This window comes from Gavia stellata, chromosome 3 (genome assembly GCF_030936135.1).
Source record: "Gavia stellata isolate bGavSte3 chromosome 3, bGavSte3.hap2, whole genome shotgun sequence".
Lineage (NCBI taxonomy): Eukaryota > Metazoa > Chordata > Aves > Gaviiformes > Gaviidae > Gavia > Gavia stellata.
In genome coordinates, this window is record NC_082596.1 from 47,313,630 (window position 1) to 47,332,171 (window position 18,542).

At 40.6% G+C, this 18,542-nt stretch overlaps 1 protein-coding gene across 5 annotated transcripts in view; it reads right to left on the reverse strand.

Moving 5' to 3' along the window:
* DTNA (dystrobrevin alpha) overlaps positions 1-18,542 on the reverse strand; it is a 149,881-nt gene that overhangs the window by 98,385 nt on the left and 32,954 nt on the right. For 3 of the 5 annotated variants that reach the window (XM_059836105.1, XM_059836104.1, XM_059836106.1), the window contains exon 2: positions 569-636. In XM_059836105.1, coding sequence (XP_059692088.1) covers positions 569-635 — 67 coding nt within the window. In that variant the 5' untranslated portion in view covers position 636. Of the gene's footprint in view, positions 1-568; positions 654-18,542 lie in introns of those variants that run through there. The other 2 variants (XM_059836103.1, XM_059836102.1) reach the window with 1 other exon arrangement.

Here is an 18,542-nt window from a genome sequence, read left to right on the forward strand (position 1 = left end):
TGGACATTGCTCGGAGACTGGCAGGGCATCGGTCTGCTTTTGGGAGGTGGTGAGTGACCACCTTTGCATCACTTGTTTTTTGTTGTAATTTTTTTCTCTCTTTCTGTCACCTAATCAACTGTCTTTATCTCAAGCCACGAGTTTTCTTGCTTTTTGCTCTCCCTATATTCTCTCCCATCCTGCTGGGGGCTGACTGAGGATTAAACAAGTGGTTGTGTGGGTGCTTAACAGCTGGCTGGGGTCAACCCACTACAGATATTCCCACTAAAAGATGTAGTCTTTTGGAGACCTTTATCCCTCTTCATTGGTACCTGTGTATTGGAGCATTTTTGCCTCAAGAAGCTACTGATTAAAATAATACAATCACAAAATCTGATGTAGAAAATCCCTCTCTCCTGCTAGTTGGTCAAATCAGTGCATTTTCCTGCAGTTTTGGTCTCACAACATTAAACCATTTGTGAAACGGAGATATCAGTTACTTGAGGTGGAAAGCTTGCATTCATTTTACTGACACTGCATTGCAACTGGCTTGGTCTATCACAGCGAAACATTTCTAGGAAGTACTTACGCATTTCTGCAAACAGCTGCCTTCTTTCTGCCATGGTATTTCCTCTTTTCCCACAATCTTCAATCATTCTGGAAGACAAAATCATGTGAAAATATTGAGTATTATTCCCAGACTGAACATACGTACATAAGCATCCATAATCGATCCCGGAGAACCTTTGAGGTTGACTGGTGCTCCACATGTACCCAATGCCTTTTGCCAGCCTCTCTGTGGCATGGTTTGCAGAGAACCTGGTTCCCAAATTGTCCTCCATTCCCTAGACTCTGCTTTCAAGCATTTGTTTTCCCCCTCTCTCTCTCTCTCCCAAAGGCAATGTTCAGATTTTCTGCTTGATGTAACTAACTGACTTACATAACACAAGCTCTGAAATTCATTTTAGGTTTTCTTAAATAAGGAATCTTCAGTTTGAATTATGTAAGAGAGAAGAAATCATAAAAGATTTGGATATTATTTTATAGGTTAGAAAATGCCTTTCTAGCCAATTCCTGGCGGAGGAGACAAAAAAAAAATAACACAACAGCAACTAAATCTCTACTCCACAACATAATACCCTCTATTTACTCAAGCAAATACACTCCAAATATTCATTCAAATTCAAGACAGTATGGCTCTGATTAAATGAGTTCCAGTAAAAGGCTCAGAAGTAAGAATATATGTTCCTTCATTTTTCAGATATAAAAATCTTCAGAATATTTCGAAGAGCACTACTGCTGGATAGAGCATAGAGAAGAGACAGCTTCCTTCACAGCCAGCATTTAAACCATAAAAGACTAAAGCCTTCAGAGTAAACATAAACATCTTTAGCAGCACTCAAAAAATGAAACCAGTGTCAGCATCACCTCTTCCTATGGGTAATTACTCTAGCAAACCAACATCCTTTCCTCCCTGCCAAGTCTGGTTAGGGCTTCTGATCTGCATTTTAATCTACATCCTCATCTCAACTAGACTGTGTAAAATAACATTGGAACACCTTGGATATAAAGGAGATGCTCTGTAGAGGCCTGCAATCCGAAATATTCCACCGTATCCCATAGCAAACCCACGTATGTATATAACAGGAAGCATAAAAGTACTGGATGCTGACGTCTACCATCACCAAAGGACTCAGGATAGAAAAACAGTTTCTTTTCATTTCTCGAAGAAAGGAAGGTAATCACATAAGAGGTGTTTTGCTGTGTGGAGTTTTTTTCCTTCCAAAATGCACTGTTCAAACGAGGTGGTGGTACATTATAACTGCCCCTTCCAAATAGCCTATTCAGTTTTCAGAGTATGGATAAAGGCTCTGCTAAAGTGCTATCTATGGTGGACATTCTGTGATGTGAGCAGCAGTCCCACTAGGAAGTGGACAAATGGTACGGCCGCAGCCTGTTTGCAGGGATATTCAAGTTCACCCTTATGCTCTAATTTGGCCGGGAGTGATACAGATGTGTGTAGCATGGCATTAAGTCTGAGCTAGTATATCCTGCCTTTCTGCAGAGATAACAGCTTTCCGTATAGTGCTTTACAGCAGTGGCCACACAGCCTCTGATCGGGAGGTAGCTGGTGTGTTGCTAGCTTAGAGCTGTCAGGGAAGACTCACACCTACATGCAAAACGAGGTAATACCTCAAGATATGCTGGACCCAACCTTCATCCTAATTAGACAGCAAGTAGTAGTATCTTTTGTACCTGGATTAGCCTTACATCTCTGCCCATAAAAGATGAAAAATGATGTAATCCCACTAACCCCAGCTTGAGTTCCCCACTCCTTTCTGTTTCGAATCGAACTCATAGCAGGAGACAAATTTGCCATGGTAAATGTCCAGACCTCGTAGGACAGATGGGTTAATAAAGCCCTGTGAAGAGATAGCATCTTTTACCAGGCAGGGCAGTTGAGTGAATACTTCAGAGCAAATACAATTTTAGATGAACTTTTATTATTTGTAGAGTGGGTCACAGGCCATCATAATTTTCTCTGACTTCTCCTGTATTCAAAATTATTCTACAAACAATGTGCAGCGGGTTTTCAGACTATATACTGTTCCTATTAATTGACTGAGATTGGGTTATTTTGATTTTGTCACAAGGATTACATCATCTTCTTTCAGTTTCTTGATACAATTTACACGTCAATCTTACAGATTTTTCTCCATTTATTAATTTGCTGTTTTCCTTCCACCAATGTTGTCTACCACTCGTGAAATAGTCACTGGTCTCACAGTGATTGCTGCAAACTTTATTGAAAACAAAAGGGGTGCAACTTTATTCTCCCTTCCCTCATACTGCCTCTTGGATAAAAATATTCCTTAGATATTGCTTTTAAATATCTACAGCGCATCCACTGGAACGCGGCTCACCTGTGACCTTATTCACCATGTGAAAGAATTTTCCCAGTCAAACTAAAGTAAAAAAGGTATTTTTCAAATAATGCAAATTGTACAGCAAGTTCCCCACTTCCTTTAGAGAGCCCATTCCTAAAGTGTCCTTTCAGTGGGGTAAAAATAACTAACTGGTTTTCCCTTTCGTGCAATTCATCCTCCCCTTACTTTTATTGACGTTTATATCTCCTTATATAAAACGTTAACCTGGACCTTATCATCGTTTTTCAGAATGTCCCATTGCCTATTGAAACTGAATCACCCTTTTCACTGCTGGGGCTTATGGGGATTACCAGGCCTGACAAATAACTTTATATTTATACACACACAACTCTGGCTTCCTTGGAGAGGGAAGAAACTTTGTATTCATACTTTTAAGACTCTCACTGCACTAGATATTTTGCAGATTTTAAAATAGCCTTCATCCCAAATGACAATCCTAAAACCCTCTGCAATGGGATATATGGCATTAAGCCAATAAGGACATTAGTGGTGGCAGTATTTTCAGATCAGTATCTTCTATCCCTTCTTCACATCTTTTCCTGACAGAAGAAAGATGATAGATGATGCTCATCAGTATCGTTATTTTTGAGTCGCCATTGACAGAAATTCACTCAACTGCGTCTTCCAAGCTTTTCGTATGCATTTTTAACTCTAGAATGTGCTACAGCCCAGGCTCAACTAATGCCATTGGTCATGGGTGTTGGGCATCTTCCTTTTCAGCCTTGTTCACCTCGATCCAGCTCACAGGTACACAGCTCAGCTCTTTTAACTCAGATTACAGAGACTCCCACTTTGAGCCTGGGATGTGCTCAACTCAGTCCCTGGGGCTGGCCGTGAGCATAACTGACTACAGTCATGTTCCAATATTTCTTATTTTGCTTATAAGTCAAGCAAAATATGTCAAGTCACAGAAAAAGAAGTATGATTTGTTTTACAAGGGAAAAGAGCATATCACAAAGTGAACTTTAAGGTACTTTACAAACAGAATAAAATATCAGAGACATAATTTTGAAAAATATTAATTAACATACATTCTTCACATAGCAGGGATTAGATTATATTTGTCTTCTATTGATCCCTTCCACTGTCTTTTTCCCTTCACTTTTCTCCCCAGGAAATAGCTTCTCCACCGCAGGTAGGGAGAACACCTACTGTGCAACTAATTAAAATTCTTGTCACAGGCTAATTAGTAAGGTACCAATTAGCAAGGTATTAAGGCTTCAATATATTACAGACATTCCAGAGCGGAAATCATTCCAAGCATAAGGTTTCCAGCCTCTGAAAAAGATACCATGAATGTTTCATTTCTACCAGTGTTTCAAGCTGAAAACTTTTATGACGTTAGTAGCGCTTGAAGGAAAATAATAAATAAAGAAATAATTTAGTTTGATTTGAACTCTTTTGATTACAATTTCATCTTCATGCTCATCATATATCAGAAGCATAGTTGGTCTATTTTTTTAATATACTTTATTTGTTTATAAAATCTGGGAGGGAATAGCATATATAATACATAAGGTGAGAACTAAATGCCTCATTTTTCTTTCCTTTGCTGTTGTGCTTCTTTGATTTATGAGTACCGTAATAACCTCTCTCACACATAAGTGTTTTTCCTGTTCTAGTATTGATAGGGTAAATAGCGTATTTTATTAACACCCATTTTAGGTCAACCTTCTTGTAATTAGTGTATTTCCATTTCTTGAGCACACTATGCATGGTAAAAGCAATGCCTGCCACAATTAGAGCTCCAAAAAACCATCAAAAGAAGTAATTGCCTGTATATCTGGAGAAGGAGCTCCCCTCTGGAGAGTTTCATGCAGTTCCCAGGGGACTGTCAAAAATTCCTGACCTGACACACACACGCGCGCACATGGTTTGATGGCTCTGAGAAAAGCCACCCCATTAACACTTCCACAAATCCCCATCCCATTCATCCATGACGGATGAAGTGCCCCGGGGAAGTGGGAAGCACGCCAGTGAGGAAAACAGTCTGCTGAAATTGATTAATTGTGGCATGAAAAATTTATCGAGTCCCATGTGATGGCTGTGACGCAGCCGTGCGTTTGACAAAAGAGGCTCCAAATCCTGACAAGTGACATTCCTGATGGTCTTTCAGGCTGGATAAAAGTTGTTTTTTCCATCGCAGCAGGCACAGAGGAAAAAGGGAACCACTTGTCTCTGCCCAAGTCTTGTCCAGTCGTGCTCGCTGCAGCTCTGAAGTGCTTGGGAGCATTCTGGGATGCAACTTCTAGCTGGAAGTTTTGCTCCAGAAGACTGGTAAAACCAACAGCGAGTACCTCGAGATCCCTTTTGGAAAGAGTACCATCGTTTGGCAGAAAATATCAACCAGGCTCAAGGATCCTTTATTCTGAGCAGTCTGTACTTCCCTAGCAAGGAAATCTTCAACTCCTGATATAAACAGCTATTTTTTTTCTTCCACAAAATGTCAGATGTTAAATACTCGCTTTGGTATCTCTGGGAATTGGAAGCATTAGGATGCAGAGAAATGTGCTGGTTTCTCAGTGGCTATTTTTCATGCTGTTGACAAATCAGATGCTATTTTCTATGCTGCTGGTCAATGTTTAAACCCAGCTCTGAGCAGACAACAGTAACATTTTTCAGCTGCACAGACTTCTTGTCTGCCATTGCTCAGGACAGTTTTATCAAAATGCCCTCCATACATAACCAACTGCTATTCCTTTTCAGGATTTACCAGCATCAGAAATTTTGATTTATAAAAATGAAAGAGCCTGCTAGGGTCTAGCTTACAGTGACTTTATGAGGACCTTAAAAGCTGCAGTCAACAGCTAGGTTTGGAGTGCTGTTCATGCAGGATTCATAGCAATATGAGAGAGAAGATCTTCCACAGATTTTTCCTCTCCTCTCATTTTCTCCAAATTCAGTCCTGGTAGGTGGATGCTGCTCACCTAAATAGAGCAGAGTTATGGCTGCTTATTGCAAAGTGAATTTGGACTGAAGAATAGAGAGTTAAAAGGGACAGTGAGTCCTAGCTAAAACCGTATTTGCAAAGTCACCAACCTCAGCAATCCTTGAAGTTAATAATGAGTATCATGAAAGGCCATTCCAGGGCTCTCTTCCCCTTAATGGATTTATTGGTGCCTTATGAATGTCTTGTTCCACATCTTTTAATGAAGCAGATCCCTAATACGTGTCTCTCAGCTTTACATTCCAGGACTAATCTTTGGCACCATAATAAAATTGCTCAATGCTCTTTCCTGAGGCTAGGTATAATTGCATTGCACTTACAGTACTTGTTTGTATTTTATCTAGATGAGCATTTACAGTGAAAGAGGAAAATAAAAGCTGTTGCTAAGCTCATCTCCACCACGAGCCTCAGCAAGTCTGCCTTTTCTTATTTTTGTCATATTTTGCAATTTTAATATCAGAAAAAATTTGAAATTCTCTCTGGATTTATTCCTTTAGCAAAATGTGTCTCCTGTTTTTAAGAAAGAATTTTCCAACAGATTTTTCATCAGTTCCCCTTTTGGGAGCTTTGTATCCTTAGTAGAAAACTGTCAAAAATGCCTAATAAGGCACCCCCTGCAACTCATTTTCATAACACTCAACCTTGAAGGAAGTCTGACTGCTATGCAAATCTTATCTGTGAGGTCTAAAAAACAAATTATGAAGAGGTTCATCACTAAAGAAAGAAAAGGCAATCTGATGATAGAAAACATCAGAGTCAAAATAGACTAATTTCATATTTAATACTGTGCAGAATCAGAACTTAAACAGAGGATGCTGTGACTATTTGGCTTCAGGGGACAAAGGAACCACCAGTCATATTCCATGTGCACTCGGCATTATCAAGTTTAGGAATTCAAACTGCTATTAACTAGGCCAAAATATATCCCCAAATCATTTTTTTTCTGCTTTTTACGGGTGCTTGTAGAGAATAATTTTCAGCTTTTCTCTGCAACACAAAGGAGGACTTCTCTTGTATAACAGAGAATCTTACTACTCCAGACATAAAAGACATTTAAGAAAACCAATACTTGAGACTTACTATATATATGTTAAACTTTACAAAACTGTCTTACAAGAGTTGCTTAGACATATTTTTCCAACTATGCTCTTTTAGAGTCAGCCCTCCTGGCACTACAAGAAACTACTCTATTGGATGAAACACAGAAAGAAAACTAAGTTATTCAGTGCTTCAAATATATTTTCACACTTCGAGAGTATAACATGATCCAATAAAATCATTTTGGTCAGCTGCAAAAAACTTTTCTCCAGTGCTCCATTGCCATCACTTCTGATAAACAGTTCTGATAAACAGTAGGGATTGATTTTAGCTAACTGGTACAGATTGAAATACAGCTTTTCAAAGTTCTATTCAAATGCTGTTTTAAAATTATATTTTGTCTAAGTTTTATTAAGTATTTTGAAACAAATGAAGTAGATATTGATTTCCTTTATACACATGCACGTTTCAGAGTCTTAGTTCAGCTGAGGGGTAGCTAGAAATAACCTCCGCTAATAGCAATTTCTTTTTTGTTGCATTCAAAACACAGTCCGGAAAAAGAAGAAAACCCCAAAACTCAGACACAAAAGTTGACGATATACAATGCCAAATCTGCTTGTCTGATGTGTTAATCTGTTGATAGAATTTTGCCATGCCCTCATCAGGGACCTGGATTTCACCCAAACTATAGTTTTTCCTTCAACATGCGTTGCTTTTTTTTTAACTCTTTTTCTAAAAAACATGATCAATAAATTATTGATCACCTTTAAACACCCAGATTTGCAATTCTCCTTCTTTCAGTTGGTTAGGCAAAGAATAATTCATAGGGAAAACTGTAATGAAACTCAAGAGATAGATAAAAAGTTATAAAGACTTTATCACAGGAAGCATGTAATTGATACTCTGACACTATGGCACTCTGGTCTTCTCTCAGGTCTTTTTATTTGCCATTGTAGAGACACAAAGGAGGCTGCAGGATTTCACATATAATTAAACTCCTACTTAGTCAAAGGGACCTTTCAGTTCTTCTTGTGCTGCCATAATTAAACCCAAATTCATTTGAGTAAGCTGTCACTGATACAATTGTGTTGGAAAGCACTTCCTGGCTTCTGCCAATTTTAATAATACAAGTTGTCAGTTTTTGTAAATAGGGATTTGGTGATTATTTGCTGTAGGACAGTTGGTACTTTCATTTCCTTAGAATTATAAAAACATCTAAACTAACCAAATGGTAGCTGTGGGAGAAGATATATTCCCAGGCAGTTGAAATTATTGAGCTCCTTTGCATGTACTGTGAAAATCTTTCACTAAAATTAAGTATTGTTGGGTAGTCAAACAAATTAGTTAACAGAGAGGCTGTTGGCTTTTGTCACCTTACCTGATCAAAAGTTTCAGCATCCAAACAATCAATTGAATAGCCATTGATTTAGAGAAGTTGAAAAAACCTTATCAGCTAAGAAGAGTTTTCCATTGTTCAACTGAGGACCAAGAAGAATTTAAACTTTTTCATCTTTATGCCTGAAACAGACCTCTTTGGCCTTTTTCCACTTTTTAATTTTCTGAAATATTGTAACAAATAGATTCATTAAAAAGTAGTCTGAATTATATCTAAACAGCTAAAAAACCAGAATCTTTAAAAACATTCCCTTGGAAATCCAAGTCTCTCCAGATCTAATCAGGGGAAAGGTGGAAAATAAATTACAAATGAAAGAATGATGAGACACTGATGAAATTGTTCACATATATTTTTTCATAGTGGTAGCTGTTAATTTATCTTAAAGTTCAGTGAGAGCAGGCACTAGGACAGAAGAATGGCACTAGGATGGGAATTAATGAATTTGTCAGCATATTTGGGTTAAGTGTACCTTCTGAGACAAAAAAAGCTTTGATTACTGAGTCTGTATGAATCTCATGCAGAGAGAAATCAGATCCTTAATGCAAGTAGGAGCAGCCTACAGGCTGATCTAATTAATATCTGAAGTAGGCATTTTTAGCAATTAGCTATTGTCAGGGAGTAAGGAAATGGGAGATTTTCTCTTTTTTACCTGGCCATACCCCTTCTGTGAGTGGCCTGATGGCTTGGGTAAAAGCGCTACAACTCAGTCATTTCAGTGGCTGCATTCAGCTGAAGATTCTTTTAAAGCAGATGCCAACTTGTTCCTTTTAATTCTGTTTTCAAGTACCAGATCACATCAAAGGACACATGCCTAAGTCTCTAAGTTTGTGGTGGGAAAACAAGTTCCACGTGCATTGTTAAAATGATTTCACTTGGCAGCCTTAGCTATAATAGTTCAGTCCTCAAGATATTCAGTTACAGTACTAACTACTCCAAAGTCAGAATGATTAAAATCAGTGTCTGCACATTCTCATTCCATAACTATCTGCCTGCATACCCATGAATAATCCCCTAAGCAGTACAGCAACACAATCATTATATCCAACAGAAACAGAACAGGTAGGCTGGCAGTACCATGTGGTAACAGAAGAAACAGCAGAAAAAATTTCAAGCAATGAGATGCCTAAATTTGTAAAAATTTAAGTGACAAGAAATTACAGGCCAATACAAACATTTCTGAGTCTTCTAATGGTGAACGCATAGGAAAGGCAAACACAGATGGGCTCCAGTTCAACAAAAGCTTTCTTTAATCTGTCCTTATTCTGCAAAGCCTTTCCACATACACTGGACTCAAAGCATATGCTTGAATTCCATTTTGCTGACCAAGTACTTAGCTGAAGAAGAATGGACTGCTGAACCGGGCTCAAAGGTTTTTTTATTTAGTCCTTAATAAATGTCTAGCGAAAAGGACAGCCTACAAACAGTGTATATAAAAGGTAATGTACTTGGAAATGGCACTTCAAGGAGGAGTCAGAATATCTCCCAACACACAATAAGCTTTAGTCACGTGCAGAGATGTATCTAACAGAGAACATATCTCCTCTGCCTGTGATGTGGAAGTTCACAGAGCACTGAGGTCACTTGGAAAGCAAAAGGAACTAAAGAATTAAAGAGAAAGGTGTAAGAAGCACAAGAATCTTTCCAAATTTCATCCTTCTCCTGTTCATTATTTGGATGTACGTTGAGATGCTATTCAGGACACTCTCATAAAAGTGAACTGTGAAGAGTACTACATTTTATGTCAGTTCATATATCACTGGTTATTCCTCAAGTATACCACCACAGAAGGTTAGCAGAAGCTTTTCTGTTACAGAACTGTCTTTGATGCAAATGTATTCTGTCTTTGCCTCCCAGCAAATTTAGGTCTCCCATTGCTGGACTACTTTCATACAATATTGCCACACCCTTTCACATTAGTCTAGTTAATTCATTTCAGTGATTAATAAGGTGCAGCTATTTATTAGGAGCAGAAATTTTTGCAAAACTATCCATTTAATGAATAGTAAGTCAGGCATCTTATTTCCTCACTACAACATCAATATGTTAGACACGAGGCTGTGAAGGGTGTAATAACTTAAAACGATTCAAGAAAAAACCTACCCTTATTTCAACAGGTGAAGGACAACAGGAAATGAAAGCAAATGCAAATGAAAAAAACGGACAGCTTGATACACACTATCGGCTAGTTTGTTTTCTCAAATAAAAAACCTAATATACTAAATTACTTTTAACCTCATTAAAATCTGACATTATTTTATTAGGCAATATCATTATTACAACAGCGTACAGAAGAAAATTAAATACAATATAATTATGTAGCAAATAGTATCATACACTAAGCCAGAACAGAAAGCTAATGCTTGAAATATTGAAAGCAAAGATAATGGCTGGTGATGCTTGGGAACGGACACAGCAGAAACAAGCTGCTACGTATGATTTACTGATCCTGTTCTTTCCTCTCAGATATGCACATTACCTCTAACACTGGTTGGACCCTGCTAAACTTAAGTTACTGTTGAATATGCAAAATATGCTTGAAGAGGAACATTTTTAATAAAACACTACTAATTATATTGTGAAAGAACGTTTAGGTTATAAACCCTCTCCAATGCAGTATAAACATTTCTTTCAGTTGGTAGAAACAAACTTGTAAGCAGACTTTCGTCTAGAGAAATTTCAGTGTCCTGAATTTACCTTTCCCATGGTGAGGAGAGAATGTGAAGAAATCCAAGGGGAGCACAGGAAAGCCCCAAAGAAGCACAGCTATTCAAACTGGCAGCTATGGCTGCAAAGATTCCTGATGTGCTTTGAAATCCCCAAGCAGCTGTTAACAGAGATTTTTCTTCATGTAAAATGAAGTAGATGATAGCTTCTTAGAAACAATCAACTAAGGGTAGTCAAGACAGAAAACAGGCTCCTACGCAAGCATTGCTCTAGGATGCACAGAATGCATCAACTTGTGTGGAAATATTTTTGTAACACTAATGACAGGTTATAAGAGGTGCCAAAACAGTCAAGACATGGTCACACAGCACTTTACGTCTGTATGGGCTTCTGTCATGTTCCACCAAAGACTAAACTTCTTCAAACCAATTTTTCAATACCTCCTTCCTTTTCAAAGATTTCATTTTCCTTCTGTTTCTGCTGTGGTCTATTATTCTACATACATTTAGTACAAAACCAAGAGTTTACATTTAAATGCACACATAAAGCCATAATGGAAGATGAATGCTTTACATGCTGTATGTCTCCCATTGCCAGGAAGAATTACTGGTCTCAAGCCAACATTTTCACCTGTGCAGGGTAGTTTTTTACCCTGGGAGAAGTGTTATGGACTTCAGTGAGGCTATTCAATGAACGAATAAGGACTTTCCTGTCCTTACAGTTGCATTCAGCAGGAGTTTTTTTCAAAGACCACACAACACAGCAGTTCTAGGAGAACCGCCTCAAAAACCTCTCCATGGAGCAACCCCAAACACTGAACTCCCCGCTGTGAAGGTGCCGCTTCCAAAATCCACCGCGCTTATACAGGTATTTCACAAAGACCGGTCACCAAAAATCAGCGGCCATCAACTATGAGAAAGCCTCACAGCTGGCGGAAGAAGGGGAACGGGTGGTCAGTGTGAAAACAAAGAGACACCCTGCAGAAATGCATGGGACATTAAGGCTTTCAGCAGCTTGCAAGGCATGATATATTCTGGGAGAGAGAGTACCAACGCAAAAAATTACAAGCTAATTTTTATGTGAACTGCTTTGGTTCTGAGCAGATAAAACACTGTACGGATACTTTCAGTATCAGGTACTGCCCACCTGTAATCAGGTACCACAGCAGCCCAGCCAGAGCTGCCGGGGCGTTAGTGGCTACTGCAGGGGCACTGCAAATTGGGCCACAAGAGCAAGAGGATTACATGAATCCTCTCAGAGAGCAGTAACCTCGCTAGGCCTGGATTTTGACAAGAAAATGTACTTGAATTGACTGTCACAGGTGAGAGGCACATTCATGCAGGTAATTACAACCAGCATGTAGCTACAGACCACTTCCAGCCTCAGCGGCACTGTGCATAACCAGCCCTCCGCTGAGCCAGCAGCCAGCTCGGCAGCGTGATGCTTAGACCACACACTGAACGACCGCTTTCAAAGCAGCAACCAGTTTACTTCAGCGAACAACAGAAGCTGAAACTGAGGAGAAGTCCGTGTCAGTTAGAAGTGCCACACCACCGCCTTGACAAAACCACGTCCAATTTGAACCCTGGTGGTAGACGGAGCCGATCCTTAAATTGGTCCAGAGGCACCCAAATTGAAGTAGTTTAAGTTGGTAATAAGCAGATTTGAACTAAGCTGCTTCATGATATTTGAAAACAAGAATAAGTGCATTCGCACCTCAGGTGTCATTTGCTTAATTCTGAGACCATGCCTAATATTCTTCTGAATATTTTTGGTCTGCCGTATCAAATGCATCACATCAGAGCAGGAAGCAAGAGACCTTTTCCCTTCCTTTGGCTCTGGTTCAATCACACTCAACTGTTACATTCTGGTTTAGGCACCAATTTGTCTGGAAGCTATTGACAGAGCCAAAGGAGCGAGGAGGAGGAGAGATGGGGAAATAGTCAGAGGGTGGAGACCAGAGGGTCTGATTTCTGGCAAGAGAATAACATCAAATCTATACAGTTTTGTTAAATGCTGATGAGCTGGGAATAAAATAGCTATGTGCTGTTTGTGTTGAGGAGAGAATTATTAGGTGTGACACACAGGGTTTAATTAGGAATAAAAGGAATGATACTTAAACACACAAAATGTCCGATCTCAACAGGGGAACTCTGAAGTGAAAGATATATTAGGCTGTGGACAGTCTCTAAAAGAGATGTGGTGAATGCCCTACAGTCTGTGGCTTTTAAAACTACCCTAAAGAATCTTTGAAATATATATTGTATGCCCAACACTGTATTTTCAATGAGGTGAAACAGAGACTCCAGAAGTGTTTCTGGACGAGACTCTCTACTGGTATAAAATAGCATGTAGTAGAGTTTTATCAGCAGAGGCTCATCTTCCATTCCCCAGTTGCATATATGTTTTTTCCTCTTACATATTTCATAATTTAGCTTATTAAACATGCAACCTGTAAAATAGACTAGTTCAGCAGCAACATCCTATTCCCCCATTGCTTTTTCTGCCTTCGCTATTACCTTTCTTTTGTCCCTTCTCTCCCAAATCATCCATTTGCCTCCATTGACTTTTGATTTCTCAAACTTCTCCTGTGTTGTATCACGAAGTTGTGATGCCCTACAGCAGACTGCTCAGCAACAGCTAACCACTGTGTTTCTTGCCTCAGCCTGCAGTGTAGAGAGCAAAGGAAGAGAGCAAACTGCACAGCTGTATTTTGGGCACTGGGCTCAGATCTCTTCCTTGTGTTGAACAGACACCAAAGGCTGAAACATGAAAAAGACGGAAGAATTGCCAAACGCCCCTGTCACCTGTGAGAAAGATGACAATAATGCAACACCCTATACATCAGTGAAGTGTATTAAAGACACAAGGTGACTAGGAGCAGGGTTAGTGTTGTGAAGAAGCTGCCTCTCCCTTAGAAAAGGGAGCAGGTAAAACCTTTTGGCATAAGTGCCTCCTTAGATGTTCTTCACCTTCTACTAAAAGAGGTTTTGGCAAGTGACTTTTTTGGACTGGGTTAAATTAACCGGTACTTTTTACAAGGCGCTTAAGCTACAGGCAGAACCCCAACATATGAGGTATCGGCTTGGAGGAGCTAGGAACCGAATTGCAGTCAGGTAGCCGAGTCAAAACCACTCAGGATCAGAAACCTGAGAAGCAAGAGTATAACAAGCCCAGGTCTAGGGGCAGATGTGGTCAGAGGTGGGGCTCCGCACCAGGAAACCATGCGAGCCCTGTGTAGTAGGATCCCATGAAAGAGCAAGACAGAGCTGCAGCAAAGTCAGCAGAAGACGCAAACGCATTTTGGCAGAGGAGAACCAGGACTATGAAGAAAAGGGGTAGGAATAACGGGTGAAGTGAGTTAACACAGCGCAATACACGGAGCCGCCCAAGAAAAACTGATGGGATTATCTGACATAGCTTCTGGTGGCGTGAGTGGCCAACCCTTATCTCCTCCCAACCTGCATCTGGCCTGTTCTGCCAAGGAGACTGAATACAACCTGCTGCAGGGCTGAGGGTCTTGGAGAGGCTGTCTGAGCTGACCAGGGCTTTTCCTTCTCACCTGACCAAGGCACTTCCAGAAGACAGTGTCTTTCATGATCCAGTTGTAGGTCCAGCCTAGAACTCCAGGGTCTCTCCAGGAGATCCAACTGGGGAAGGGCTGGAGCTGACCTGGAGCAGGCAGGAAGCCTGACAACACAACTGAAAATCCTTCTCAAGTACCACCTGAAGGACCTGAAATACCTCAGTCCAGCTTGGCTTTTCAGCTCAAAAATTTCCATTTCCAAACCCTGGAGAGACAAAGGATCATTCTGCCTTCTCAAACCATTGCCTATTGACTCAGGTTATCAGTTATCTCAACTCTATTTCAGCTCTTCTAATACCTGCATTTCACTACAGGTGCCCAGAGGCAAAGGGTACTTAGGAATTAGAGGTGTGAATTCATTTCCAGAGGCACTGAAACAGATTTAACAAAATCTATTGGGTAAATATTTAGCTGCAGGCCTGGTTCTAAGCAAGCCTGTGGAAGTGTGGTTTTACAACACAAATTAGTTGAAAAGAGGAATTGAAAGAGACAGAGAGAGGCTTTTTCTCCAGTTGCTTACAATTTTATTTTACTTATTTATTTTATTTACAGTTTTGCCACTCAATCCTATTTGTACAGCAGCCAGAGAGGACAAATACCTTTGCTTAGAACAGACTTACATGCTGTAAAGTGTTGAAATATTTGGCAAAGAAAGGCTTTTTGGTGGCATTCCTTGTGTACACCTCATTTTTCTGCAGCTGAGGAGAAACACTGAAAAGATATCCATTGGCAGTCTCCAACACCAGGAGATTTCTTTGTATCAAGTGCCAGTCATTCCTCACTGTATCAGCAACAGGCTATTTAAGGTTGTATCGTGTAACACAACATCACAGAGATTTGGGTGAGGTAGAAAAATACTACGGGGTAGCACTTCTGGACGTAAGCATTTGTATGTCAGTCATATGAGCTGGCTACATCAGCAGGGCTTCCCAGAGCAGAAGCCCCAAAGGGTCCATGCAAAGCCAGGGCAGAGCAGATCCTACTCTGAAGTAGCAACCCTGGAAGTCTTTCAAATATAGAGTTTCTGATAGAGTCAGTCTGCCTGAGAAGGTTTTAACACAGCAGTCATGGAGCTATAAATAACCTGCAGCACTAATAAGGTCAAAATAATGAGGGGAAAAAAAATGTAACAGGATCCCTTCAAACTTTCTTTTCATCTAAGATATGGCATTAGGAAGAAAACCAATACGTATTTTTGAAAATCATGTTAGCTCTGTAAGAAAAATACTCAAGGTTGAGACACAAATAGCTAAATTTCAGCAGATCATTTCAGAGTGATCTGCTGAAATTGTACTGGCTGAAATGTCTTGAGGGGGAGACTAGAAATTGTTAAAGAGCTTTAGAATTTTGTCAGATTATAAATTTGTAACACTGTAAAAATACATACACATAAAAATTATAAACTAATGCACTTAAAAAAGAAACAGTTGGAGAATCAACATTTTTAAGCAGCTGGAAGTTGCTGCATCTGCCAGCAACAGTTCATGACATCAGCTGAATTCTTGAACAGTGCCAAAAATTCAGATCCCGGAACATTTTTACATGAGCTACTCTGAAGAAGAAGAATACTGAGCACCAAATCCAATGCTTCATATGTGAATGCTTTCTGTTCACCTCTAAAATTTCAACAGAAAAGCTAGGTACAAACATTTAAAAAAAAAAAAGCACCTTATCAAACTTCAATAATATATTTGCTAGGATCAAAAAGACACATCATGTAATCCTTGTCTTGACTGCTCAGTTTTTGATATGGCAAAGAATTAGGAAAAAAACAAATAAAGTACTCTCTCAAATGTCAAAAAAACCTCCCAAATATAATACTCTCCCAAATGTCCAAAGAAAAGATGTTCCCATTCTCCTCACGCACACCAAACAAACAGAGATCACATCTGTACACATTTGGTTACATCAGGATAAAAACGAGTTTGTTTTATATTTGTTTCCTTAGTACTGCAAACACCGACTGCAAAACAGGTAACAACTGAACGTATATGGGAAAGAAAACCTTTTAAGCTTCCTATGGGCAACAGCTACTCACAATAATCTCTTCTGCTATATCCCTATCCAGGAAAAAGATTTCTACGCAGATTTCCCATCCTTCCAAGGAAGATACAGTGTCTGGACTGTCTCTGTCCTGGTACAAAGGTTTTTTACTTGTTCTTGAAGTCACGGATCTATCTGCAACAAATGCAAACTTCAGTATATGCATTAGTTTATGATAATATTTATGGGGGAAAAATACAGATTTGGAAAGAAATGGACCTTAGCTTACACTTCTCACCCTTTTTATAGGGTGACTTTAAAAAAGAAAAATGTCTTTTTTTTTTTTCCTCTCAGTAAAGAGTCCTCTTGTGTTCCAGGCAGGTAATCGTGTGGGAGAGTAAATGTTTGCTCTTTAAAATAAAGGATTTAGGTTTTTTCAGGGGCTGGGCCAAAGTTTGGCCCTGAACGATGAAGAGCAGAGACTTAGAGAGATTTGTGTTTGAGGGCTCCTGGCCAGAGTTACCGTGAGTACTGGAGGCAAATTTCTCTTGGCTGGAACAAATGCTGCAAATTTTATTTTGAAAACATGGCATCCTGGTACAAACCCTGCTTCTTCCTTAAGGAACTCCACCGTAAAATGCAATAGTAGCTGCCCAATGGCTTGCAGGCCCCCAGGCAGCCTCCCTCAGGATCCACACCTGGAACAAGGCAGACCTGACACTGGTCCCTGCTCCTCAGGTTTCTGCCACACAGAGAAAGGGCAGAACTACCGTCTGCCTGTGCAAACAAACACTTGTAAAAGTGAGAAGCCATTTATTCTGAGTACCACAATACACTTTCACAAATGCAGCCTGCAGATGGTCTTATGGAAAAATATCTTGCACTGAGCTTGAAAGCCTCAGTAAGTATGTCTGAAATTTCTCCTTTGTATTGGGTTTGCGTGGCAGCGCTTTGGTAGCAGGGGGGGCTACAGGGGTGGCTTCTGCGAGAAGCTGCTAGAAGCTTCTCCTATGTCTGATAGAGCCAATGCCAGCCGACTCCAAGACGGATCTGCCACTGGCTAAGGCTGAGCTAATCAGCAACAGTGGTAGCGCCTCTGTGATAACATATTTAAGAAGGGGGGAAAAACCGGGAAGCGGCAGCCGGAGCAGAGATTCCCCTGCAGCCCGTGGTGAAGACCATGGTGAAGCAGGTTGTCCCCCTGCAGCCCATGGAGGTCCACGGTGGAGCAGATATCCACCTGCAGCCCGTGGAGGACCCCACGCTGGAGCAGGTGGATGCCTGAAGGAGGCTGTGGTCCTGTGGGAAGCCCATGCTGGAGCAGGCTCCTGGCAGGACCTGTGGAGCCGTGAGAGCGGAGCCCACGCTGGAGCAGGTTTGCTGGCAGGACTTGCGATCCCGCGGGGGACCCACATTGGAGCAGTCTGTTCCTGAAGGACTGCACCCCGTGGAACAGACCCATGCTGGAGCAGTTCATGAAGAACTGCAGCCCGTGGGAAGAACCCACGTTGGAGAAGTTCGTGGAGAACTGTCTCCTGTGGGAGGGACCCCACGCTGGAGCAGGGGAAGAGTGTGAGGAGGAAGGAGCGGCAGAAACAACGTGTGATGAACTGACCACAACCCCCATTCCCCGTCCCCCTGCGCCGCTCGGGGGGGGAAGAGGTTCGGGAGTGAAGTCGAGCCCAGGAAGAAGGGAGGGGTGGGGGGAAGGTGTTGTTTTTTTAAGATTTGGTTTTACTTCTCATTATCCTACTCTGATTTTGATTGGTAATAAATTAAACTAATTTCCCCAAGTCAAGTCTGTTTTGCCCATGATGGTAATTGGTGAGTGATCTCCCTATGTCCTTATCTCGACCTACGAGCCTTTTCCTTATATTTTCTCTCTCCTGTCCAGCTGAGGAAGGGGAGTGAGTGAGCGGCTGTGTGGTGATTAGTCCGGCTGGGCTTAAACCACAACATCCTTTTAAAACGGGGAGTTGAAGTCTGTTGAAATCGACCTGG